This window comes from Castor canadensis, chromosome 16 (assembly GCF_047511655.1).
Source record: "Castor canadensis chromosome 16, mCasCan1.hap1v2, whole genome shotgun sequence".
NCBI classification, from domain to species: domain Eukaryota; kingdom Metazoa; phylum Chordata; class Mammalia; order Rodentia; family Castoridae; genus Castor; species Castor canadensis.
This window is the reverse complement of record NC_133401.1, coordinates 23,740,590-23,768,135: the sequence shown is the minus strand read 5'-3', so window position 1 is coordinate 23,768,135 and position 27,546 is coordinate 23,740,590. Positions and strand designations below refer to the sequence as shown.

Below are 27,546 nucleotides of genomic sequence, written 5' to 3'. Positions count from 1 at the left end.
GCATATCATGTGTCACGAAGGACTTCACACTTCCTAATTCAGCCAGGACTCACACACAACCCTGTGATCCAACCAAAATTGCCACCCCAATGTACAAAGCACAAAACTGACTACTCTGCCAGGGTCTAAAACTGAACTTCACCAGGGGACTCCATGGCCTGAGATGCCTTGGTGAGCCTCTACTCTGCAGCAAGCTGCTCTCCTGCTAGACTAGTTCCCCCCAGAGAGAAGGCCAGACACTGTAGCATTGAGATGGTGCCCCCTCCTCCATGTTGAAGACTAAGAACAGAGGACCAACTATTTCTAGACCTTTATTTCTCTGTGAAAATAGGGGGGAAAAGAATAAAATAAAAACGGCACAGTTGACACAAATAAACCACCAGGAGGAGGGAAGGAACAGGGATGGGAAAAAAGGAGGTGGATTAAGTATGTGGGGGAGGGGGTCCCATTACAGCAGCAGGAGCCAGTGACCTAGGATGCTTGCTTCTCTCCCCCAACTTGGTGGGCAAGAGCAGCCCATTCCTCCTGGTTGCTGCCCTGCCCCACCTTGTGCTCCCCCAGTCCCTCGGGAGGTGGGCAGTGAGAAGTCTTCCCAGGCTGGAGAGAAGAACCGTGCTAGGGGAAGGGGCCTGGGGTCAGACCATGCACAGGGAGTGACAGTCAGTGGCCCCCCCACTATCTCCCCAAGGGAGGTACTTGGTGGGAGTGGGTGGGAGGGTGGACACCAGAGGCCGGTGTTGGCTCTTCTTCCAGCATCAGGCAAGAGACAGAACTGGGGAAACAGGAACAGGTAGGACTCAGAACCACATAGTGCTATATCACCAGCCCCTTCCCAGGAGCCCCCGAGGCCTTGCAGACCACCCTTCTGCTGGGTACTCTAGGTTCTCAAGGCCTCACCAGTCAGAGCCTCCTGGGCAAAGTACTTGACATCCACATCCTGGTCCTGTGTCAGCTTTTCCAGGATGGGCTTGACTTCACTCTGCAAGGTGCTGGAAAGAGAAGGGAAAAGAGAGGGTGAACCAGGCTGGGCTGGGGACCACAGGCAGGTGGAGGGCTCCTGAGCAAGGAGGTATAAAGAGACACAAAGTGTGGGGGGATCCTCCAGAGTGCAGGGGACACACACATACACACACAAATTAGAAGTCTCCGAGGCCCAGGTAATAATTACTTTGAAGGTTAGAGTATGAAAAACAAGGACATAGCCGTCTCTGTGGCCCAGAACAGGAAAGTAAGTGCAGTCTGGGATTGCAGACCATGGAAGCATAGAGTCCACAATTCTCTGAGGCTGAGCAAACAGATTCTTTTACTGACTGAATGTACATCACTGAGGCCTACTGTGTAGTAGGTAGAAATCCAGATGTACATTCATAACTGCTGATTCTTGTCCATGTGAAGCTTGGACCAGGAGAAAGACATGCCCTAACTCGTAAGAACCAACAGGTGTGGCAAGAGACTGAAGGGGAAGTTCTTGGTCCTGGATTTGCAATGCAGTCCAGGCTAGCCTAACTCTCAAGCCTCCTGGAGTGCTGGGATTATAGGCATGTGCCACCAAGAGCTGGTTCACCTGTTTTTTTGTTTTTTTGTTTTTTTTTTCAGACTGGGTTTTGAACTCAGGGTCTATACCTTGAGCTACTCCACCAGCCCTTTTTTTGTGAAGGGTTTTTTCAAGATTGGGTCTCATGAACTATTTGCCTGGGCTGGCTTCAAACCACAATCATCCTATCTCTGTCTCCTGAGTAGTTGGGATTACAGGCATGAGCCACCAGTGCCCAGCTGGTTTCCCTGTTTTTGGGTCTGGTCTCTCCCTCAGTATGATGTCTGTGAATCACTCATGCTGCTGCTTAGAGCAGGAGTCTCTTTTCTCATTTCTGAACAGTTTTCTATCATAAGAATAAACCACAATTTATCCATCCACTGTGGAGAGGCATATGGATTGTTTCTGACTAATGGCTACTACACATAAAGCTACCATACACGTTTTTGACAGAAATGAGCATTCATCTCTCTGGGCTATAGAACCCAGGAGTGCAAGGGCTGACTCAAAGTACATAACTGGCTTCACTACATCCCACCAGTTTTCAGAGTGCTCAGCGACCTTTAAGCCTTACCTGCTGGAAGTGAGGTGTCCCACCTACTCTACACCCTTGCCTAGACCCCACACCAGCACCATTGTGTAGCCAGCTGAGAAGTGTGCAACAATACCTCACTGGGTTCTAATCTGCATTTTCCTGATTGCTAAAAATGTTCAGCATTTTGTTACACATATACACTACATATATAGAATACTAGATAATTTCATTTTCTAATGATTTGTTGCTAGTATACAAAACTAACACCTTCTCTCCCCTCTCCTTCCATTCTGTGCGGGCATACACACATGAATTCTCATGTACAGTTAAGAAGGGGAAGGGACAGGCTAGGACCACAGAACCAGCAGAGAACAGTGCTGGGCCTCAAGCCCTGGGCTCCATTTTGAAGAGGCAAACATTAAAATATCCACAAGAAGCCCTAGCTAGTGTATGAAGGAGAACTCAACCCTCACCTGTTGTCAAGGATGGGTCCTATCTTCTGTAGGGACTTAGCCACATTGAAGCGGACATTGGCGACCGGGTCCCCAGCCATACGCAGAACTGTGGGCAGCATGTGCTTGGTGGTGATGTCCTGTCCGCAAACTTCGGAGAGGACCTAAGAGGCCAGTGAGTGGCAAGGGCATGGATTATGCAAAGTTCACTACTGAATTCTATGTCCCTCTTCTTCTGACCAGGCCACATAGTGATTATCGGCCCGAGGGGCAGACTGGGCAACACAGGAGGCTCAAGGTCCAGAAGTTCCACCTTAGAGGAAGTTTACCCCCTACAGCTCCCAATCCCCTGAAGACCATACATCTCCAATCTGGGATGTAATGTTCTCTGCCCTCAAACTTCCTGCATCTCTTAAAGAAAGGTCTTCATTCCTAACTCAACCCAAGATCCCTCTGTAAGGCAGTGGTCTTCAAACTGTAGCATGGGAAGAAATTATCAGAGTACTCAGTTGTATGTATTTCTAAATCCCAACCTGTAGTTTCTAGCTCTGTATATGATTTATAGCTAAGTACTGTAATACATGACATGATTACAATAATGAAAATCAACAGACATGTGTACTTCCTATACATATCCTAACTGTTCTAAGTCTTTTGCACTTATAACCAGGTTAAGCTTCACAACCTAATGAATGAGGTACTCTGAGGACCAGCATGAATCCTTTACAGATGAGAAAAAAGCACCTTTAAATGCTTAGGTAATCTCTCCAAGGTTCAGAACTAATGTGTGACAGAGCTAAATTTAAACCTAGATTCAATTGTAGCCTGCACACTCAGCCACTGCATCATAAATAGATATGTTCACCCACTCTACAGGGTACAAGAAAGTGCCCAGAATGCTTTGAAGACCACTGCTCAAACAAGTCAAGCCTCCCCAGCCCTGGATCGCTCACCATGCAAGTCCCTGCCTGCAGAGGCTCTATGACCTAAACCCTGGAGACCTAAGGCCATGGCCAGGGTTGGGTCCCAGGCAGGCGGGATACTCACGTTGATGCAGAAGAGCGTAGTCATTCGGTGAAGGTAGTTGGGGTCCCCAGACATGGCCAAGACCTTGGGGATGATAGTGGCATGGGCCCACTCCTTCCCGAACTTCTCTACCAGCTTCTTCAGGTTGCTGGTGGCCGCCTCACGGATAGCATAGACTGCAGTCAGGTAAGGGTGAGAGGGGAGGTGATTCGAGGGTAGAGGACAGAAGGAAGTAATGGTCACACTTGCTACTGCTTACTGAGTAACCCTGTTGCCAAGTCACATGGAGCCAATCAACAGCCAAAAAGAAAAAAAAAAAGCCGGTCACTATGCTTAATTTAGGGTCTTCCCCTCGTACAGCACCTTCTTACCACTCCAACAGGTAGGCTCCATTATTTGTGTCATTATACAGAAGGGCAACTATGGCTCTGAGAAGTCATTTGCCCAAGTAAACTATTTAGCACTGACAAATAGTGCCTGATAAGATAAACATTAACTTTTATGTTTTTACCACTCTTAATAAAAGCAATGAGCATATTTCACAATGGTCTAGAAAGATTGGAATAAGAAGTCTCATGAATGAGTACAGGGCAGAAAAATAGTAAGTGACTTATTTAAGCTTCAAAGGCCAAGGCAGAAGAATAAGGGGATTCAAACCCAGTTCTATCTGCTCAGATGGGAGGGTAGGGAGAATGCAAACCCAGATCTGTCTGCTTGGTAGGCCTTTATCTCCATATTAGGCAGTCCCTGGGTGATCTGCTAGGTCCTCATCCCAGTCAACACTTCTATAACCAGCAAGGAAATGCGTCCATGTGAGCATCCCACAGATGGGGGAATGGCCCCAGTCCGTGTGTCCATCTTTCTTGGAGCTGACACCTCTCCCGTCTGTCCTTCTGGAGGTACTCACCATGATCCACCAGCCAGGCCATGCACAAGGAATTGAGTTTCTCATCAAAGAATTCCACTCCCTGCAAGAAAAAAGGAGTAAGGGCTCAAGGCAGAGTATACAAGGAGAAGTGGATCATGGGCACCCACCCTGAAGAAACTGGATCCTTCTTACTCTCAGCTGTGCTACCCCTTCCCCTCCTCCCTCTAATTGAACTCTACCTACCTTCTAAGGACCTGTTTCCTGATTCACTTCCTTCAAACCCTTAGGTAGTATCACAACTATACCAGGCTTCCAACCCCCTAGTCATATTATCACAGCCCTGGACATTGCACCATAACCAGACCCTGGCAGTGTAGCTCCTGGAGCAGCACTGCCTAGCCCCCAGGCCTACCCACTCACCAGCTGTCCAGCCAGCAAGGGCATGTACTCAATGATGGCCAGCCGCACTCGCCACTTGGCATCCTCAGCCAGCTCCACAATGGCCGGGAGCAGTGACTGAGAGAGCTGCCGAATGCCGATCACCTCGTTCACACAGTCCAGGTTGGAGATGATGTTCAGCCGCACCTCAGGGCACTAGGGAGAGGACAGGAGGGTTCTGAGAGAATGTACCACATTCAGCAACCCAGGACAGGGCACAAGGAGCCCAATGGCAGCAATTCCATATCACCACCACCTCCTCAGGGTGCACTGCCTAAGCCCACCTCCTGGCCCTGGGAACACATTAAAGGCACACACACACACAAAACAAGCAGCGTGGGTCATTAAGCAAAGCAGCTTGTTTTTTTTTTTTTTTGGCAGTACTAGGACTTGAACTTGGGGTCTCACACTTGCTAGGCAGGCGTTCTACCACTTTAGCCACTCTGCCAGCCCTTTTTTGTGTTGGGTATTTGAGATAAGGACTTGTGAACTATTTGCCCAGAGCTAACTTCAAACCTTAATCCTCCTGATCTCTGCCTCCTAAGTAGCTAGGATTATAGGCATGAGCCACTAGTACCTGGCTGTTAAATCTTAAAAATTGCATCACTACACATATTTAGCCATTTTGAAAGAACTTGTAGGAATTACAAGGAAGACCTATCATTGTGGGAGTAAAAAGGTTAATGCAGACATAATTCTAATTCAGGCTCTGCTGCCTGTTAGTTATGGGCCCTCAGGGCAGGGCTCCTTTCTGGATACTAACGAGTAACATGAAATATCCATCTAGCCTTAAAAAGTGGTTGAAGCTATGAAGAATGAAGTGGGAGCCACAAAATCTGGCACAAAAGGTTAACATTTGGGCTGGCAGAGTGGTTCAAGCTGCCTGAAGGCAGGTGCTTCAAGAGTATCTACTTTCCAAGAGTGAAGCCCAGTGCCACCAAAAAACCCAAAAAAAGTTTGGTCTTCTGCCTTGGGACCCTTTTCTTACCTTCCCTCTTACTTCTATTCTCTGCTAGTCTGAGTTCCCAGGGCTCAGGGAATAGTCTCATTCATCCTTTTGTCACCAGTGCCCAGGAGAGTCTGTGGCCCATAGTAGGCACTCACTGCAGGTCTGCTGATGAACTAAAACAGATTTTGAACTGCTTCTGACTGTATTATAAGCCTAACTCCCAGTATGTATGCACACCCAGCATGCAAAAAAACTTACAAGAAAAACATAAACACAAGTGCTTCCTATTATTCAAAACAGAAGCCCAACTAGAACCTGTCCTACATTATATATTCCTAGATGGCACATACCAAAAGTTATTCCTCTCTATATTTCCCCAGCGGTTAAGAGTTAAGAAACAATGAATTAAATCAATGAACTATATGAGTCTACAACAAAGGGTTAACTCAGCAGGTTAAGGCTGCTCACATTCTGCACATTCCAAACAAAAGTCTGGCTCTCAATCAGCTCCTGGGAGGGAACCTCCAAGGCCCTCAAATGTCCTGCCTGGTAAGAGTATCTTAAGTTTGCCTGGGACCTCCAGCCACACCAAAAAGTCTATGTTAAGTCTGTGATTTATGTTGGGCCCTTTTACCACTCAGTGTCAGCCTGACCTCTGGAGGGGCTGGAAACAGAGTAAGGCTAGCCATGCAGGTGATCCAGGTCTGTGCAAATAACTACCAATGACCACCAAGGCTCAGGTGCACCTCCTGGTTGGCAACACTCCATATATGATGCCACTCAGGGTTGCTAGGAGAAGTGAGTGCTGTCCACACAACTCTCCTAGGAGAAGTTATATGGAAACACAATTGGTCTCTCTCCCACACACCTTTTTCCTGTGCTGATTTCAATCTGTGCCCTTCCACAGTATGAAACAGGAAATGTGAATATAAAGCTTTTCTGAGTTCACAGGTTTTTCTAGTAAATCATAGAACGTGAGGGTCATCTTAGATACCTAGACGCAGAAGCATTGAATGAGAAGTGGCAATCACTGGGAAGACAAGACGGCCTTATTCCAAAGTGAAGTTCCGCAAGAGGTCCCCCAACAATTCCTTTGTGAAAAAGCATATAAACCCCTCCTTATCAAAATAACAAGATTCTCCCTCAGGAATGGAAGACAGCCAGTATGCTCTAGAGTCTGAAAGCTAAAGATGTATTAGAAGCAACACAGCTTCCCTCCTTCCACCGTCTGAGTTCATTTCTCCTAAAGCCCAGGTCACTGAGGAGAGGGGCATGGCTGTCCCGTGCTCATCAACGTGCAGTTTCCTTTTTCCGTTACATTCCTCTCAGCAGTCCCTCCACATCAGTTCTTCAACATTTGTGTAACACTGTTCACATACATTGCAGAAAATAAGTAATCACCACAAGCTTCCTCAGCTTTCCCTACCTAGGACCCTGTATGCAATGTCTAAAAAAGGTGATTGTCACGACATTGGGAGAGCCATCCCAGCATTCTTCTACCAAAGCAAAACTTGTATGAAATACAATGACTCCACCAGCAGTCTGAAACCTAACATAACCCTTCTGTTCTGCTTACTTGGCTCTAAGAACTAATAGCTCTATGGGACCTAAGCCCAGAATTGATACACTGAATACCGACTTTCCTCAAGAAAAAAAACCTCAATTACAAGTAAAAGCTTCTTCATTCGCCCATATGCTTGCTTCGTTATTGTTGTGGTGCTGGGGATTGAACATGGACCCTTGTACACAAGAGCTTCTGGTCCATTCTTTCCTTCTCTGAAGCCAGACTTCTGAAATAGGAACGGCCTATGTGGCCATTTTTGCTCTAGTCTGGGAAAATGAGCTAATTTTATGTGCTCATGCTAGAATCTACACCTAGATAATGAAAGCACTCCACTGGAAACAATAAACAGCACCACCAGTTCAGCCTTATCCCCTCTAGGTCCTTGCAGTTACCTCCTTTGGTCCCATGCACCCACTGGCACCTTGCCCATCTTTCCCACAGTGGTTGCAGGGTTACTTCCTAACATACAGATCTACCCAGCTCAACCACTTGTCCACAGATTCAAAGCCAAACTCCTTCCCCAATGGTCCCCCTGATGACCTTTCTAGTTTTATCACCCAGTACCCTTACTCATCCTCAGTGGTCAAGGCCACATCAACAGACAGTTACGGTCACATGACTGGCTCTAGCATACGGAGTGTCAGCAGATACGATGAGCCTTGTTTCTAGGAGGAAGGCCTCCTGTCATCTGATGCCTACCCCTTCATGGGGGTAGAATTACAATTGTGGCCTCAGATCCAAATTGTTAAGGTCAGCAGGGCTAACCCACCAGTACAGGAGTAGCTGGAATTAAGTTAGAAAAATAATCCCGCCTATTTAAGCTACTGTATTTTGGGGGTTTCTATTATATCATCTTCGCCTAAACCCCAAGAAACATGGCCCACCCAACACAGCAACAAAAGCATCTGAGTAGAACCATAGGTCTGCTCCTCTCCAGTTCCAGTCACTGAAGGTTCCTGTGTATTAAAATTTTCTTGTTCTTTGTTTTCTTGTATCCCCAACACCCAAAAAAAGGACCAGCATGGAGTTAAAGACACCCAAAGCAATGCCTGATAAAATGAGTGGGCATATAGAAAGTGGTGCCTATAGCCATCAACGTAGCCAAGATGTGGGTGTCTGTTCAAATTCTAAATCTTCTTGGCCAATCAGGGAAATCAGCTTGCCAGTCACCATCTCAGTCGCAGAGCAGAGATCCCTCCTGGCACCCTTACCTCATCTTTCAGCTGAGCTAGGAAGAGGGGCAAGAGGTGCTCAATGGTGTTGTCTTTGCCCAGGATGGGAGACAGGCCCATGATGACTGAGGCCAGGGCTGACTTTACATGTTGGTTGGCGTCCGATACCAGTTCCTGAGAGGGAGAAAGGAGGAGACTGGGGTTAGGGCAACCCCTGCAGTGGCAAGCGGCCAAGCAGATGCCAACTCCAAAGAAGCCCCTAGACTACAGCCTGCTGGCCTTCTCACTCTCACAGCATGGGCAGTTTAGGGACATGGACATGATTGTTCTTTTTAAGTCCCCACTTCTTAGTGTTAAATGACTCCTGCTCTCAGAAGCCCCCACCCCAATCCCAAGCTCTGTGCATGAAGTGATTTAGTGGCCTCTAAAGGCACACACTCCCTCCTCCAAGGCCAGGTCAAGCCTCAGATTCACTTATCGCCAAGATTCTGCTTGTAGTCAGGATGCTCAAGCACTTCATGCTATGTGTTCACAGAGTGCTGAGAACCTAGTCTGCATTTGGCTGTCTCCAAAGCCCAGTCTCCACCCCCTCTTTGTGGCAGGCTCAGATCCTCCTACCAACCTCCCTGTTACCTTGATGCATGGCAAGATCTGGGTCATGATCACATTTTCCCGACAGTCAGCTGAGAGATTTTCACAGAACTCTGTGGGTAAGAACAGGAAGGCAGGGGGAGATGAGACCTGAAGTTCTGGTCCCACGACTGACAACCCACGTACCCACCCACCTTGCTGTGTTCTAGTCACCAGCACCAACCTTTGACCTTGTGGGAGGCTGCAGCCCTCACCTCGGCCTCACAGTCTTTCATAAGGTTCTGGAAGGCAGGTACAAGGTCTGTCTTAGTGATCTCAGGCCCCACGGCTTTCTGGAGCTGCAGGTAGGGAGAAGAGGGGGTAAGGACAGTGAGAGGGCCTGGCAGTCACATTGGGCTAATTAGGCCAAGGAAAGAAACCAGAATAAGGCTAGGAAATGAAACTCCTGGATCAGCAGCGAGATCTAATCTCAGTACCACTGTGTGACCCCAGGCAAAGCTGTTCACTTCTCTGAGCCTTGGCTTCCTCAGAAGCAGAAAGAGATGAGGAGGGCACTTCTCTCTAGTGTTGTGTGCATTAAAAACAATCAATTTCCTTATTGTTTGTGTTATTCTGAGTTGGGTTTTCTATTACCTTATCCAGAAACATGATACAGTGGTTCTCACTTTTTATTTATACTAAAATACATAGGACTGGGTGTGGTGGTTCATGCCTATAATCCCAGCTGCTCAGAACAAGGAGCTGGTGCTCACAAACATGGTATGGGACAAACATGTGCACAAAAAGCATGGTTCTGGGAGATTCAGAGACCGGAAGCCTTGTCCCAGTTCTGCCTACCTGGTGGTGTCACTCTTGACCAAGTATACTTTTGGCTATGTCTTTTCTTTTGCAAAAAAAATAGTGCCATGAGGTAAGAAACACACCGCCATCTGGGGCCAGCACATGCAGTGTGATCCAACAGAAAGCTCACTGCTCAAACACACAAGGATTCACTGCCTGAACGAGAAACCCCAGTTCCTACATGTGCCTTGCCCCTGCCCTTCAGAGGGCACTGGTGTCCCCACCTATAGAATAATGCTAATGTTAACAGTCCCTCACCTACCTCCGTGAACTTGTCAGCCACCATGTACCGGACGCGCCAGGACTTGTCCTCAGCAGCCTGACGCAGAGTGGGCATCACCAAGGCCTCCAGATCCTCCTGAGGCAGTAGCTGAGCAATGTTCACACATGCCTCCACCGCCAGCAGCCGCACCGAGTCCTGGGGAGAAGAGGGAGGTAGTGGGAGGGCAGCAGAGGCCCTGCTGAGCTCTGCAGATGCCTTTCAGCTTCAGGGTCCACAAGAGGAAGGGCATGGTGGAGGGGTCTGGGGAGTGAACCCACCTGCTCATCAGAGGCCAGGTTGGAGAACATGGGGATGATCTCACTCTTGACATTGTCCAGCTCCAGCACCTTGGCAAACTCCCCCAGCTTGGAGGCTGCGGCCCGCCGCACCATGGGGGTGTCATCTGAGCACAGGTTCCGGAAGTACCTAGGGGTTGAGGATGGGGCTGAAGAGGAACCCTGGGGATTCTGAGGCAGCATGGTGGAGAGCGCCACACACTGTGGTAACTCAGGTATTGGTGCTGGCGGGTGACTTTGTCTAAGTGATGACCCCCCTTTCGTCTTTCAGCCCCATAAACTGGAACTGATGGCATAACATATACCCCACAGGGTCGACGTGAGGTTTAAATAAGAAAATTCGGGTGAAATACTTAGCAGCTTCTCTGCAAACCTAAGTCTACGAGCAACCATAGATGCTGATGACATAACATTATTACGACCACATAAAACAGTCAACTGCAATGCCACCAAAGTGTCTCACTTTTCAGCAGCAATTATCTCAGTTAGAGATGCCTGGGGACTGGCACAGACTAAGCATGTGTGTACGACTATAACCCAGCTCAGGGCCTGGGCTTGATACTCAAGACTAAGGAACAGACAAGGCACCAATAATTGACAGGGTACATGTCTTGAGCAACCTAGACCTGGAGCAGGCCTGAGTAAACATGAGACATCGCTTTGTTGAGTGTTTTATGAGCCAGATTCTGTTCTAAGCACTCTACATGTGACAGTTCTTTTAATCCTCACAATAATCAATGGGAGGAAGGAACTCTCACTGAAGCAAAGCAGGTAAGTTTACCTAGAAGTTCATGATTGAAAAGAAGCCAATAACATGGGAGATCTCAAGGACAGTAGAGTCCTGGGTAGACTTACTGAGATTTCAGGGAAGGGGACCACAATGATGGGGGGGACTGGCTGCCAAGGAGGCAGAGAGACTCACTGTCGAAGTTCTGCCTTCACAGCACTGGACACTCGGGGGTAGCAGACAGAGAAGAGGCCGCAGGCAGAGGTGCGGGAGGTGAACCAGTCGCCACCCGCCAGACGCTTCACCAGTGGCACGAAGTGGGCCTCCAGGTCTGATGGTGAGTGCTCATGCGAGATGGCCCGCAAGGACTCCACAGCTTTGTCCCGCACCACTGTTTCCTCCACTGTGGCCAGTGACTCCAAGGGTGGCTGTGGTGAGAACATGAGTTCACCAGACAGCTCCCTCCCCACTACCTCAGTGCTGGAGCCCCACCTCATGTCCATGTGTGGGCTCATCTACTTTGATCATACCACCCCACCCTTCACAAAGCCAGCATCCCATGAAGATCCTTACTGAGGGGTCCTTGAAAGAACTTCACTGGGGTCCATGAAATCATACTACTTTCTGAGGAGAGGGCCGCACCTGTCCTTAGTGCTCAAGTGCAATAATTATAATAACACTGACTAGAACACTTATTTACTATATCTGAAGCAGGATCACGATGTCCTCAGCTCTGGGGTGCTCATTGTGAAGCAGCATTTTAAAGAACTGCCCTCACTGTAGGAATCTGAGTCACAGACTAAGTAACTTATCCAAGTTGGTGACAGCTAAGCAAAGATCTAAATCCAGGCCATTTGGCTGTCCGTCTTCTCCCAACAGCAGGTCCTATTAGTATCTAACCCTCTCTATGTTTCCAGTTGTCATCCAACACAGGGAAGCACAAACTAGTAGTGTGATGGGGACTGGTAGAAAGTCTGGGCCGTGGGATGGCCCAGAATGTAGAGCTCTGCCACTTACTAGCCCTGCGACCTTGACGTTAATGCTCAACCTCCTATGCTCTAGGTGGTTTATCTATCAAGAGACTCTCCCTATCCCAACAGGAGGACACATATCACACAACAATGGCAATCTCAGCACACAGCTATTAGTACTACGTGCCAAGTGCTATGCTGCAGGATTCGTAAGTCAGTTAGAAAGGTGGGCTTCAAAGGCTTCCATTTTTATAGAGGGGACACAGAGAGGTTAAGTATCAACAGTCACACAAGTGAGTGGTAGAACCTAGCCTGACTCCACACTCACAGCTGGGCCTGGCACTAGTAAGTAAACATCATGGATGATGTCTACTATACTGTGTTAAATGCCTCTACTGACTTGCAGGATTACAGTGATGTCCATTCTGAGGTGATGCCAGCCTCCCTCAAATCCACCCTTCTGTCCCCAACAGGCAAAAACCACAGATCTGACCCAAAAGGAGAGGCAAGAGAACTTCCGTGCTTACAGACTCACCAGCAGGCAGTGTACATACTCTGGGCCTCCCACCAGACCAGTGAATGTTCCCAGTTGTTCCGCCAGGGCCAACAGAACCTCATCTTCATCATAGATGGTGTCTATGGGACCAACACAGACTCTGTTATAATCCTACCCTAAACCTGACCCTAGGCCCTCAGTAACCCAAGCTTAGAGCAGGCAGGCTCCATTCTGCTTCTGTGCTGTCAGCACCTCCAACAACCACCGCCTCTCCCTGCCGGGTACAGAAATGGAGACACAGGCTTGGGTGGACCAATAGAGCCCCACTCCTGCTTCTGCCTTCAGGAAGTATGGAAAGCTGGGTGAGTGACACTGCCACTCTGCACCTGTTTCTGCTCCTGAGAGTGGTGTTCATCACTGCTCCCTTTCACCGAGGAGCAAGGAAGACCATGTGAGCAGTGCTGTGGTAAATGGGGGCTTTCTTGTCTAGGTAGAGCTTCTACCCTCAGCACTGTTCTCTCTGCCAGGAAATTCCCTTCTATCTTTTCAGACTTGGTTTAGCTACTGCTTCCAGGAGGATTTCCAGGATGTCCCCTTCCCTCGTCTCACTCCCCATTTACCAGTGTCCTTATCACAGGCTACCATCACCTGCACCCAGGACCAGCCTGTGTGCCCCAGTTCCTGCCACAGACCAGCACAGCAGGAGCTCAGTTCAGTTTGCTGAAAGAATAAATGAGTGCCAGGAAAACTGCTCCACTCATGTACCTCTCAAGTTGCTGCCTCTCCTCACAGAGGCAAAGGAACTGCTGCTCTCTGACAAAATAGGCTGAGTCACTGGCATTCACCAGCATTTAAACCTCTTTGACCTTGGTCGCGCCTCAGGCAAGCCAAGGAGAATAGCCCCAGGACAAACCAAGTCCAAGTGTGTTAACACCTAAATCTTAGACTTCCAGCCTCTAGGACTACAAAAATAAATTTCTGTTGTTTAAGACAGTCAGTGGTATTTTGTCCCTAGCAAACTAATACAATATGGCAATTTTCCCCTCATAAAACCAATGTTGAATGTTCTCTAGGTGTGAGCTCAGAGGGCTTGTTCTTTCTGAACAGTATCACCTTTTCTGAAAGACACAGTGTACCTGCCACATGTCATTCTGACCTTTCTCCAATGTCTGGAAGCCCAGAGCAGAATGACTTGGGACTCCAACAGTTCAGAGAAAACTTCTCTGAATCATCAGTTCCTCTTCAATCTTACAGCTCCCACACTATTCCAGCTCCCACAATTCTTCCCATCTGGATTAGTGATGTGATTCTACAATAACAGACCATACTTATGTATTAAACTCAATGATCCAACATGTATTAAGTAGTTATTGCCACCTTGCCAAGGAGGCAGGACTGAACCTGGGCAGCTCTGACCCCAGGGTCTCTGCTCTTAGCCACTGTCTCCCCTGTAGACTTCCTGCCTCAACCCTTCTCCTTCTCAGCCCGCCCCTCAACACAAATTTGTCATCTCTCTACAATGGTAACACTCATCTACAGGATAAAGCCTCAATTACTCCATCTGGTACTTAAGACCAGCAAAATCCAACTCACTGTCACCTACCCTCCCCAAGACTCCCCTGTGTCCTTCCATCCTGGTCAATCACCAGGGTCAGCCCTGCCTACATTCACTAGTTACTCATGCTGGTCACCCTCACCAGCTGCTTTCCCGCCACCTCCTACAGAATCGTCCATAGCACCTCCTGAGTGCTTCCTACAGAGCAGCCTGTGTGAACACCTCACCCTCCCAACAACCCTGAGTTAGGGAGTCCTCATAGATCCCACTACAGAGAAGTGAACTGAAGCCAAGATGCGGAGCAAGCTCCCCACACAGCTGCTTGTTTGAAACCCAGGTTCCTCCAGCTTTTTTCCCCATAACTTTTTAACCATGTTACTATCCTGTCATGTTACTACCTCCCCTTACCCCAGAAGATGTCCCTGTCTCAGTATTCTAAAGTCTTCACGTACCTCACAGCAGTTTACTATGGAACTCACTTGCTTGGAACCATCAGCCCAGCATCACATATGAAAACATCTTCTCCTAAGGTGGTGTTCGGAGTCACACACATGCCCCCGGGTCACTAGCTGTGTTGCTATGGGGAAGTCACTGAATCCCTTTAGTCCTCAGTTCTCGAAGTATAGGGGAAGGGTAAAAGCCTTGGGCTCCTCCCTTCTGAGGATCATCCCTAGGTCCATGGGAGATGATCTGTCTGATATGAAAGACCTTCATCAGTGACAAAGCCCTTTAAACCTTCAGTTACGATTTTAACGCATATTAAGTGTGAAGTGTGAGGAGAAATAAGACTAGTGATAACAGATTATGAGCTGGTGGCCAGGCTGGCACAGCCTGGCACTGAGTGCTTCACATACAACTTCATCTTCACAGACAGCAGACTTGCTTACAGGCTTACAGGTAGCCCAAGCAGCACTCACTACATACTAGTCCCTGTCACAAGCTCCTTACAGGAGCCTTACTTAATTTTCTTCAGGTTTGCTTATATTATTATGCCCATTTTACACCTGGAGACCAGGAGGCAGACAGAAATACCTTGCCCAAACTCACACACCTGGAATGTGGGAGAGCTTGGACTTGAAATCAGGGAGTCAGTTCCCAAGTCTGTTCTATTAACCAACACTGTGAGTTTGGGGCCAGAATGACTACGTAAGTACACCTGCTTTGCCTCCTAACAGTATGACCTTAAGCAAATGAATTACTTCACCTGTCAATGCCTGAGTTTCCTCATTCACCAAACGGGAGCCATAGTATTACCTGCCTAAAGGGGTGTGAGACTGACCTTGGTGAATGCATGTATTTCCTACGTGAACTAACTAAATCTCCCAAAAAGTGGCTGAGATGCCATCTAGCACAAAGTGAGCATGTGGTAAGTGATAGTAGTTGTTAATAATCTCTCATGCTCACATTGGCAATATAGTCCAGGATGATTAGCCTGCATTTTATAGATGAAAACGTAAGGAACAATGAAGTAAAGAAACCTGTCTAACGTCACTAGGTAACAGCTGGAGTTGCAATTCAAACAGCATTCAGTTTTTGTTTTTGTGACAGGGTCTCACTATGTAGCCAATGCTGGCCTTGAAATTATTATCTCGTCCAGCGTGGGTCCGATCCTCTTGCCTCAGCCTCAACCTCTTGAAGGCTGAGATTATAGGCATGCAGCACTGTGTCCAGCTCACCAACTTACTTTACTACCTACAAATGCAGTGTAATATTAGGAAGACATATTTACCCTTGTAGGTCTCTTTATTTTTCCCAGAATTTAGCAGGTGACTTTCAAGCACAGCTTCTTTTACCTACATTTACAGAACTGACAGTGCATCCAGATGTGGCCCAGATGACAGCACTAACAGCTAAGGCCCACACCCCCATCTCCAACCTCTACCTAGGTGTGAAGCCCTCCCAGGACCATGCCCAATGGAGCTTCCTCACAGGTTACATGTCACTGGGTCACACTGAAAAGGAATCTAGGTGGAGATGGGAAAAGCTGAAGAAACTGGGTTCTATCTGCCTTCACACCCTTTTCACCAGTGCCTGCCGCCATCATCCAGACCATACTCCCAAAGCAGGACTGTACTTGGCCTCCTCTGGATCCCTCCCGGCCACTCCACAGCAGCACAGCGCAGACACAAGATGTCAAATCCACCATGAGGCTTCTCTCTTACCTAGCAAGAGCTACTACCCCCGAATCATCCCCACTGCCTCTGAGCTCCAGGAGTCCTTACCTGTAAGGAAGGGCAGGAGCTCGCTTCGGGTCCTTTCAACCCCAAGGGCCAAGGCAATGGTGGACAGCTTCTTGATGCTATTGAGGCGAAGCTAATGAGAGAACAAGAAAAGGAGAGGAGACTATCAGTAATCCCAATCTCAAGGGAGTCTGGCAGCTCTGGAACCAGTCAAGTCAGCCTCTGGAAGGCCTGCTACCTCTACTTGAAGATGCTCAGTGGTACCTTGGTAAATACTGACCAAAAGATTCTGTTATCCTGAATGAACCTTTAAATAAAAACAATGGTAGCAGCAGCAGCAACAAAAGTCAGAGCCCAACACCTACTCAGTTGCACTTTCCAGATTCACTCTAAGATTGTACCCCACTTCCCAACGACCCCTCCACTGCCTTATCCCCTCTTGCACTGAGCACCAACTAATATCCTACACACTATGCTTAACAGCAGCAGCCACATCTATAGCATGCTTGCTCTGGGAAACAATCCTATGATGTCAGAGCTATTCTCAGTCCTGTTTCACAGAGGAAAACACACTTAAGGAGCTAAAGTACCTTCACAAGGTCACAGAGTTAAGATGATCTGGAGTAGGCACTTAAATCACTGGTGGTAACGATGATGAAAAAAAGAAATGATAACCGAACATTACAATGAAAACAAAGAAGCCAGGTGTGGTAGTGCACACATGTAATCCCAGCACCTGGGAGGCTGAGGCAGCCTGAGCTACATGTTTTGATGTTTCAAACAACAACAAAAATACAAGAGCAGCATTAGCGGAAGTATAATGGGTTAAATAGTGACGCATGATATTATTATATGCATCTTTTGGTTTTCATCCAGGGTTTCTGGCTTGTAACTCCCTCCACAATGCAGGCCCCAGAAACTAGAATCTCTCTTCCCTGAGGCAGGTCAAAGAAACTCTAATCTTCCCATCCTTTCTGTCTTGGAGCTGCCATAGTGAAATTCTTTGACAGACATCTGATAGTAAGTAAAACCCCATTTCAGAATTGGTCCTGTCCCATACCCTGGAGGGACAAATGCTGCACAGAGGCCAAGACAACTGCTGAAGCAGACAGGCCTTGCTAAGTCTCCTTACTCACTAGCGGCACTAGGTCACACCCTCTCTAATCACATTTCGACACAGATGTCCCTGCTCTGCCCATGTAATAAAGTCTGCATAAAAAAAGCAAAAGGAGGGGTGGTGGAGTGGCTCAAGAGACAGAGTGCCTGCCTAGCAAGCACAGGGTTCTGAGTTCAAACCCCAGTATAACCACAAAACCAAAACAAACAAAACCAAAAGGTCAGGGTTTGAAGACATTCTAGATAGCTGAAAATGTTCCAGTTCCTAGAGGGCACAGTACCCAGGGAGGGCATGGAAGTTCCATGCCCTTTCTCCTATGCCTTGCCCTATGCATCCTTTCATCTGTATTCGTTGCAATATCCTGTGATAGACCAGTAAATATAAGCATTTCCCTAAGTTCTATGAGTACTTTGAGCAAACTAATCACCCCCAAGTGGCGGGTGCATGGGAACCTTCACTTATAGCCAACTGGTCGAGAGCATGGGTGCAACAACCTGGGGCATGCAACTGGCCTCTGAAGTTGAGGATTTGGGGGATAATGGTGGTGAAGCTATTTCCAGGTAGACAGCATCTGAACTGAACTGGATTAGAGGATGCCCAGTTGGTATCCACTGCTGCAGAACTGACTGCTTGCTTGCTAACAGAGAGAAATCCTCACACCTCACAGAATCACAGAATATTCTGTCAACTATGGTATGAGAGCAGAGGAAAATCTGACAGTTTGCTTTTCCAACACTCAGCCTGTAAGATATAAATCCCCAACCTAAACCCCAGTACTTGTGAATGTGAAAGCAGCACCTTTGCGAGGTGTTTAATCAGACATTCCAATATGACATCATCCTGAATTGAGGGCTGGTCCTACATCCAACGACAGTGTCTTGATTAAGTAAAAGAAACAGAGAACACACAGAGCTACACAGAAAGCACAGCAACATGAAGACGGGGGAAAGGCTGGGGTGATACATCCATGCGCCAAAGAACACCATGAATTGCTGGCAGGAAGAAGAGAAATGCATGAAACAGATCTCCCTACAGCCTCTGAGAGCCAGCCCGGGACTCCAGAACTGTGAGAGGGTAAGATTACTGTTTTAAGGCACCTGGTTTATTTATGGGTATTTGTCCCAGCATCGCTAGAGAACAAATACATTTGATTACCATGGGTAGTTTGAAGTGTTTACTTCAGGAAAGTACCACTGATACCTCTCTACCCTATAGAAACTGAGGCTCAGAGAGATGGACACCCGCATAGGCCAGCCCTGAGAGGGCAAGGGTCCAAGTCCAGCTGCTCTGATTGCAGGCTGACTGCAAAACCCTCCCCATGTTTCCTCATATCTACAAGGTGTGTCTCCTACCTAGCTCTGGGCTGCCCCAAGAATGTAATGACACCATGCTGTGAGAGTGACTGGGCCCTGACAGGCGTACACTGGAATCCTTTTTCTGAAAGGAGTGGCAGAACAAGAAAGCAAGCTTCTGTAACAGGAAAAAGGACCAAAAGAGAAACAGGCTGCATTCTGATGAAACAGATCTCCCTTACAGCCTCTGAGAGCCAGCCCGGGACTCCAGAACTGTGAGAGGGTAAGGCAGGGGGAAAGGATGACAAAGCAGAGAGATAAAACTTAAAAAATCAAAACATAAAAAAGGTCACTGGGGGAATGAAATAGCCAATAAAGTCATATGCAGCCGTATGTGGGTTGAGCTTTAATTTTTACTTCTGTAACCTGCTTGGAAGGGTACATAAGATGAGACACCTTTGTTCTTGGGGCTCGGCCTTTGGACACAGCCTGCTGTGCTGGTACAATAAAACGCTGCTTCCTGCTAAACTGCCTCAGTGTCTTGTATCTCGGCTTGAGATTCTAACACTTCCTCTGCCTGTCCTTTTCCAGGGCCTCACGCAAGTTGGAAACAGTCTGAAAGTGACTGCAGTCCTTCACATGTAGGGTTCTCCAGTCAAGGTGTTTAAGCATCTCTTTGGGATCACTGACAATGATAAGGATCTTATGAAACACTATGGTGAAAAATGCAGCTGGGCATGGTGGTGCACACCTGTAATCTCAGCACTGGAGATGCTGAGGCAGGAGGACTGTGAATTTGAAGCAAGTCAGGGCCAAGTGAGCAAGATCTTGTCTTACAAAAAAAAAGAAAGAAAGAAAAGAAAAGAAAAATGTACACTCCAATTTTTTTCCTATATCACTGGGCCCAAAAACTCATTTTGGCAATAAAAACAGAATGATGTACTATAAGACTCTAAACTTATTTTCAGTCAAAAAAAATAATAATATGTGCAGAGATAGGCCTATGGAAAAAAAAAAAGCCAAATATGGCAATCACCGAGTGTGGATGGTAAGTATCTTGGTGCCTCTCACTCACTGTACAAGCTAGAGACCAGAGAACCTTGTTCTATTAATTGCCAGCAAATGTTCTCAGCTTTGCAGACCACGCCACTCTTCACCCAATCATTTAATTGTGCCCTCCCTATACAACAGCAGCCACAGGAACAGACGTTATATAAATAAACCAGCACAGCTGGGTTCCAACAAAACTTATTTGTAAAAGCAGGTAGTGGCTGAATCTGGCCCATAGGCTATGTCTGGCAGACCCTTGTACTAGTCTTAACGTTCTCATGTTTGAAATTTTCCTAAGAAAATACTGTGTGGAGTGCTGACCTAGTTGCCTGTTTTCTTTCCTTTGTCATCAGGTTATATCTTTGTTCTTTTCTGAGCTGGGCTATGGGGAAATGCACACCTGGATCAGGGCCACAACAGGTAAGCAGCAGCCTGATGACAACCGATGGTGGCAGCAAAAAATCACAATAACAATCACAATCATAATGCCAGTAACAATAGCAAGTAACATACACTGATCATTTCCTGTATGCTTCCAAATGCTCAGCATAGCTAATTAACACACTTAATCTCCACAACTGTGCTCTAAGGCCATGTTTCTAGAATCCGCATTTAACAGGTGAGGATGCAGAGGTGAAGGAGTCACCTGCTGTAAACCAGTGGAACCACCAGCAGAACCCAGGCAGTCTGACTCAATCTCAACATCACAATCTCCTTGAGGAAAGATGCCCAAGATCTGGGTTCCTGGGAATCAGTTCTTCTCTCCCACAGTGTACAGGTATACTTAGACATTCTAGTTTTGATTTCATCAACAATGTCCACTTGAGGCAGATGGCACTGTGGATATTGGAGAAAGACAGCATGGGGTAGTATTTCCAAGCCATACCACCTAGGTTCAAGACTAAGATTGGATCTTGGGCAATCTCTGCAGCCATCTGAGCTCAATTTTTCATCTCAACAGATGATAATACCTAAGCTCAGAAAGTTACTGTGAATTCAAAATGACATACTCCAAGGAACCTCCTAGCTCCAGGGCTAGATTAATAATGGCAACTGTGGTCCTTCGCCCTGTTGGCAGCATCCTGTGTTCTCTGTACCCTCCCCCACCCCACCTCCGGCCCCAGTTATCAAAAAGGGAACAAGGTAAGGGCTGGCCAGGTGTCCACCAATGTCCCTCCTCCCTTCTTCCGTGATGACCAGAAAATAATGGCAAATTCTTCCCACAGTGCTTGCTGTGCTCCAGGCTCTGGGTAAAGTACTTGGAACAGGTCTGACTGACCATTACAGTTCTGGAAGAGGTGAACATAACCAACACTAGAGAACAGGATACACACAACACATGAAATGAGATATGAATTTCCATTGGTGACAGTCACAGATTGTGCTTATGACACTGTGACACTACACTTTATAACAGAAGGAAAGTTAAAGGTAAGTTAGAAATTAGTGAAACAAAAAAGTTATCTTTTCATCCACATTTATGGACCTACCTGAGAACCAGAGATGAGCCTCAGATTAAGAGCTCCTGCACTGGACTACACTATTGATCATATCCCTGGTTTTCGACTATGCACACAACACCCAGAAAAGACATTTCCAAGTTGTATTTGCATCTGGATTGTGCTATAAGACTAATAATCAGTGAAATCCAAGCAGAAATGGTACGTGCTACTTCTAAGAAGCAATCTTATAGTGGAATGAGGCCACACCTTTCTTCCCTCCTTCCTGTCTAGAATAGGACTATACTATACTGAGGCTTCAGAAGCCATTTGGGAGCCTTGAGGTAAACTGGAGGGTGGAGAAGGAAGGACATGCAAACAGAAAACAATGCTAAGAGCCTGGGACCCTAACACCACAGAGAGCCACAGCAGTTTAGACTGCCACCAGACTTTGTTCATCAGTCAGAAATAAACTTCAAGCCCTCTTAAGCTCCTGTTGTTTAGTTTTCCTATCACAGCCAAAATTAATCCCAACTGACTAAGCACATGGCCTAGTTCTAGACAAAGAGATATAAGGGGAGGCCTGCTGAGGAGCTTCTAGAAGATTCCCTCCTTGACAAAAGGGAGGAGGATAGCACGAACCTCTGTCCTAGGCTGAATCTGCTTTCAGTGTGCTTCCACAAGGACAGCAGATGCCAGGGCAACCCTGAGCCCACATGAGCCAGGTCAAGAGCTGCATGCTCTGACTGAACTCTGTGATAACCTTGAGCTGCTGAACTTACTATATTGAGGGGGAGAAAAATGATTGGTACTTGGCTCAAACAAGTCTTAGCTAGGTTCTCTGCAGCATTTACGACAGAATAGCTATTAACATCAGTATGAAGCTTTCACTGTCCTTTGATAATGTTATATTCCAAAGACTTCCCTGTGCACTGTCTTCCAAGTGTGCTACTCCAAGCACCCATCAGATCACCCATGTTTCCATTTCAGCACTTTCACCCTGGGCTAGGCCCGTCTGTGTCCCCAGCAGGCCTCCCTACACAGCCTAGTACACAGAGACTTCATAAATAACATCCTCCTTCCCCTACACTGCCCAGACTCACCTTGCATTTAACCCATGGAGCCTTGCTGGATACAGTATGATCCAGTATGATCCCTTCACAATGAGCATAAAAGCCAGAGGTCTTACTCTGGGTTAAAGAGCCCAATATGATCTTGGTATCTGCCTACTGAGCTATTCTTACTGCTCACCACACCCCTTGCTCCCTGGGTGCTGTCACAATGGATTCCTTAAGAGTAACCAAAAAACAAACCAAACCCCACATCTAGTCCCATCCCAAGTCTTTGCACTTGCTGTGTCCTCAGCTGGTACATTCTACAAGTGCCCCAGAGCCACTCATTCTTCCTCATATCTCTGATAAATCCTTACCATGCCAAAACCCTACATTAAACAGCACTGTCACACCACTCCCCAACCACATACTTGCTCACTTACTGTTTCCTTCCCCACTAGAGTACAATCCTCACCAGGACAGGGTACTTGGTCTTCTTCACTCTGTGCCTAAGAACCTAGCACAGGGCCTGCAGAGGAATAAGTACCCAATAAACATTTACAGGAGTAAGTTTTGTAAAATACAGATTATACCGATGTTAGTATATGCAGAAGAAAGTATCTGGAGGAATGTGCTCAAAACTGTTAGTGTTTGGCAAGAGCTGGTGACTGACAATGGGGTAGGAGGGCCTGCAATGTGTGCACTTTGACAAGGTTCAAGGGATAGCAGAAATGTCTCTGAGTTTCTCATTAAGACTACCTGCTCCTGCCACCCTCTACTCAACAGCCAGAGGAATTCTTTGGAATTAAGGCCAGGAAGCTGTTTGCTAGAACATGTCACATTTCTGCTATAAATCTTGCAATGGTTCCCTAAGCCCCAAATTTGCTGAAGACCTAGCCCCGGTCAATAAACCCTGCATCCTCCACTACTTTGCCATTTATTCTGCTTCACTCACTCAGCCCTTTTTTGCTGTACTTTGATAGCACGAAACATACTCCCCTTTCATGGCCTTTCCAGTCAACGCTCCCTCTGTCCAACCTACTATTCCCTCACCTGTTTTTCCTCATTTCATTCAGATCCTTACTCAATATTCCTTCCTCAGGGGAGACTTCCATAAACAGAAACAGCAGCCCTGGGACTGCTCCATTCCCTGTTGCTGCCTAATTTTAATTCTTAGTAATCACTGCCATTGACATCACATCATAGATCTACTATCTGTCTCCTCTTACTAGAAAACAAACTCCACAGAGGCAGCCTCGTCACTGTTCTGCTCCCTGCCGTATCCCCTCGTATCTAAAACAAAGTCTGTGCATAGGAGGTATTAGATAAATATTCGCTGACCAAATACCTCAAGACTATGGGAACTTGTACCCATGTTCTTTCTAGAATCCTGAACTGGCCTCATTAAAGACAAGATCAAAATACCTGGCACATGGATAGCAAGTGTTTGTCTCACCCCAAATTCTAATCTACCCTCAGGCCCTTCTTTCTTTCCAATTCTTTGTTAATTTCTCCACTTCTCAGATGCAAGGCTTTGATCAAGTTATTTACCTTTACCATGCACGTTTCCTCACCTGGAAAATGTAGATAAGGACAGGACCTACTTCCAACCTGTGAGAACTCAATAAGAACACAGAAGCTTTGCCTCTGTACAGCAACTCATAAAGCAAGCGCCCAATAATCTGACAGAGATGGTTAAAACCAGTAGTTGGCAATTTTTTTTTTTTTAAAGCAAAGGACCAGGCAGTAAATATTTTGGGCTTTGAGAGCCAGATCATTTCTACTAGAACATCTTTTGTGTTGTAGTACAAAAGTAGCCACAGAAAATACACAAACAAATGGGTGTATCTGAGTTTTTAAAACAAACAAAACAAAAACTTTATTTATCAAGGCAGGCATGGGGCCAGGCAGCTGTTTGCCAATCCCTGGTTTAAATGATGGTTCACAGGTCTTTGCATAATCTGGCCTTGCTTCCTCAAAAGTTCATTTCCCCTCATAAGCAGCTCATTCCCTTGGCTCCTACAGTATTCTTCCTGTTCCCAGAATACACCCTGCACATTGCTGCCTTAGGACCTTTACACTATTTCCTCTGATGGAGATGCTTTTCCCCTAGATATACATGGGGCCTGCTCCCTACTCTGCTAGAATGTCACCTCACTAAGGCTTCTCTGGCCATCCTTTCTAAAACTGAGGCACATAGCACTCTCCAGACTTCTCCTAACCCAGCCTTGCTTTATTTTTTTCCATAGCGCTTATCACCACCTACTGCCCTCTACATTGTACCCACTCTGCTGCAAGAAAATGAGCTCCACAGATTTTTGCCCATGATTCACTGCCTTGACCCCACCACCTGGATCAATACCTAGCATACAACAGGCACTCCATTTGTATTTATTTGTTGAGATTCCCTTTCCTGACCTTAATGCGATAAAATTAAAACAAAAGAACAAAAAGTTAAATTACTTATAACAAAAAGAAACCACTTTACCACCACCCTTAACCTCCTGTGGTACAGGTTTCCCCTTCAACCTGTACATTCAAATCACAGCAAGTATGACAGCTAGAATGACGGCACCCAAGATATCCATGTCCTAATGCTCAGAACCTGTGAACATCTACCTTACATTACAAAAGGGACTCTGCAGAGGTGATCAAGGTTAAGGACCCTGAGATGGGGAGATGATGGTGGGTTACCTGAGTGGGATAATGTAATCCCATAGATCCCTAAAATCAGAACCCTTCCTGACTGTGGTCAGGAGATATCACTAGGAACAACGAGGGAAGAGATGCAACATTGCTGGCTTTGAAGATAAGTGAAAGAAGCTACTGACCAAAGAATAGGGGTAGCTTCTAAAAACTAGAAAAGGCAGAGAAACAGACTCCACTAGAAAGTCCACAAAGGAATACAGCCCTCCCAACACCTTGATTTTAGCCCAATGAGACCCATGACATGCTTCTGCTTTACAGAACCACAAAACAACAAAATTGTATTCTTTTATGTCATGAAGTATAATTGCAATTTGTAACAACAGCCATAGGAAACTAACACAATGACCAAAGATAACCAAGCTCCTTATTGCCTCTAGGTGAATTTCCCATAAAACAGCTTCCCTCAACCTTAGCACTAAGGATCTTTTAGGCTGGATAATTTTTTTGCTATGAGGGGTTGTGCTGTGCATTGTAAACATGTATAATAGCCTATCCCACTAAAGGCCAGCAGCAATCCCCCAGTTTTGACAACCAAAAATATCTCGAGACATTGCCAAATGAACCCTGGTGGGCAAAATCACTCCAGTTTGAGAACTACAGCCTTAACATGTCTATGCTGTCTTTCTGAAAAGCTTCTCTCCCTTCTTCCAGTGGCATCTCAAATGCTGTCTCCTCAGAATAACCTTCTCTGAGTGGCCCACTTCCTTACCCTACTTTGCACTTCCTGTGTGCTCTACCCAGAGTCTCAAGACTCCTCCTCTGGCCTCCACTGGAAATTTGTTCAATCATCACCTCCCCTGACCACTCTTCAAAAGTGAATCCATTTCTCTCCCCAATCTTACCCCTATTTAGTACAATATACATTTGATTATGTCTGCCTCCGCTCACTATAAGGTTAAATTTCCCAAAACCAGTTTTGTCTGTCTTGTTCCCTGCTATTTATCAGTGTCTAGAAGAGGGCACAGGGTAGAGGCCCAGTAACTGTTTGCTGATTCACTATCAAAACATCCCCTTTGTTTCCTTCTCACCACTTACTTGTATTAATACTATAGTTGTGTACCTGTTTTATACCTGTCTTCTGCACAGCAACTGGTGATATCTTTATATTCCCAGCAACATTCCTGATACATTGGCAGGTATTGTGAGTTCCTACAAGAGCCCTATGAACTAGGTAATTACTGCCTTTTTAGATAAGAGGAACCTGCCCTCTTCAACCAGCAAGAAGTGGAAGAGCCAGGAGCAAAACTGCAGCCTAAGTGACACCTGACCAGTCATATATCCTGAGCTGAGTAGGCTGGGCCCAGGAATGCATCCCACACAATTTTATAAAGTGAGAAACGGAGGCCTCCACAGAGGATGAAACCTCTTCAATTGCCACTCCTAATAATTACAGCTAACATTTATTAGGCCTTTGCAAGAAGCAGGATACCGTTCTATTTTACTAGCTCAGTTCTCCAAGTGAACTTCACCCAGAAGTTGGGGCTATCATTAGCCCATACTTTATATAAAACAGAAGCCCAGGTCAATGAAGTACCGTGCACAAGGTCATAGAGGCCGAGTGGGATGTGGACCTGCACTCACCTCCTCACAACCCGCTCCAGCACCGTCGGGAGCCCAGGACCACCCCATCCCATCCACCAGAATGTTAGCGCGCTTAGCAAACTGCCCTGAGCTGGGGTCGGGGAGAAGCGAGTTTCACCCGTTTGGCTAGTTCTCCCCTCGGGAGGAGAATGAATGTTACCACGTCCTCCTCCTCAAAAAGAGTATATACAGCAAAAGCAGGGGCGGAAGGAGGGCAAAAACTGGTGTAGCAGCTTTGGGCTCAAGACCCACGTGGGCCACATGTATAAATTCAAAAAACTAAAAGAAACCTACTCGCGTCCCCACCAACAAGGCGGCCCCTCCCCCACTTGGAGCAAGTCACGCGCCTTCCCCATCCTCCAAGGGACCATTCAGAGTCTGCCACCAATCACCGAGCCCTCTGCTGTTCCCAACCCCGGCCGCCGGGTCCCAGACCCCGGGCCGCCGCGCGCACTAGGCAGGCCCGGGACCCTCCAGGCTTCCCCTGCCCCCGCCCTCCGCTGGGCCAACACCCAATCCTGGACGCAGTCTCATCGAGTTCGGCGACCTGGAAAGATGAGAGCTGGACGCTGATTGGCCACCGCCCCCTTCCGCCACTCCCAGCGAACACTGAGTCCTCTTCGCGAGGACCACTGGAGCCCCTCGGTCCCCCTCCCCGATTTCCCCCAAAGCCCTGTAGCCTCCGGACCTGAACATCCTCGTTGCGGAGCTCGTCTATGAGCACCGCAATGGGATAAAGCGAGTCGTCGCCGTCGGCCGCCGCCATCTTGGCTCCGTCCCGTTCCTGTCAGACTGCGACCAGCGCTCTGCTTAAACCGGGTAGGGAGGGGCAGGGCTGAAAGGAGGAGCA

General features: G+C 47.1%; 1 protein-coding gene across 1 annotated transcript; it reads right to left on the bottom strand.

The window, feature by feature from the left end:
* Positions 1-298: 298 nt before the first annotated feature.
* Ppp2r1a (protein phosphatase 2 scaffold subunit Aalpha) lies at positions 299-27,546 on the bottom strand. Its single transcript, XM_020184018.2, has 15 exons — positions 27,385-27,546; positions 16,499-16,589; positions 12,761-12,861; positions 11,450-11,682; positions 10,510-10,657; positions 10,232-10,387; positions 9,353-9,467; positions 9,172-9,242; positions 8,578-8,712; positions 4,836-5,009; positions 4,455-4,515; positions 3,569-3,723; positions 2,543-2,685; positions 898-989; positions 299-772 (listed from the first exon to the last, which is right to left on the bottom strand). The coding sequence occupies exons 1-15, from the start codon at positions 27,460-27,462 to the stop codon at positions 756-758; spliced, it is 1,770 nt and encodes a 589-aa protein (XP_020039607.1). The 5' UTR covers positions 27,463-27,546; the 3' UTR covers positions 299-755.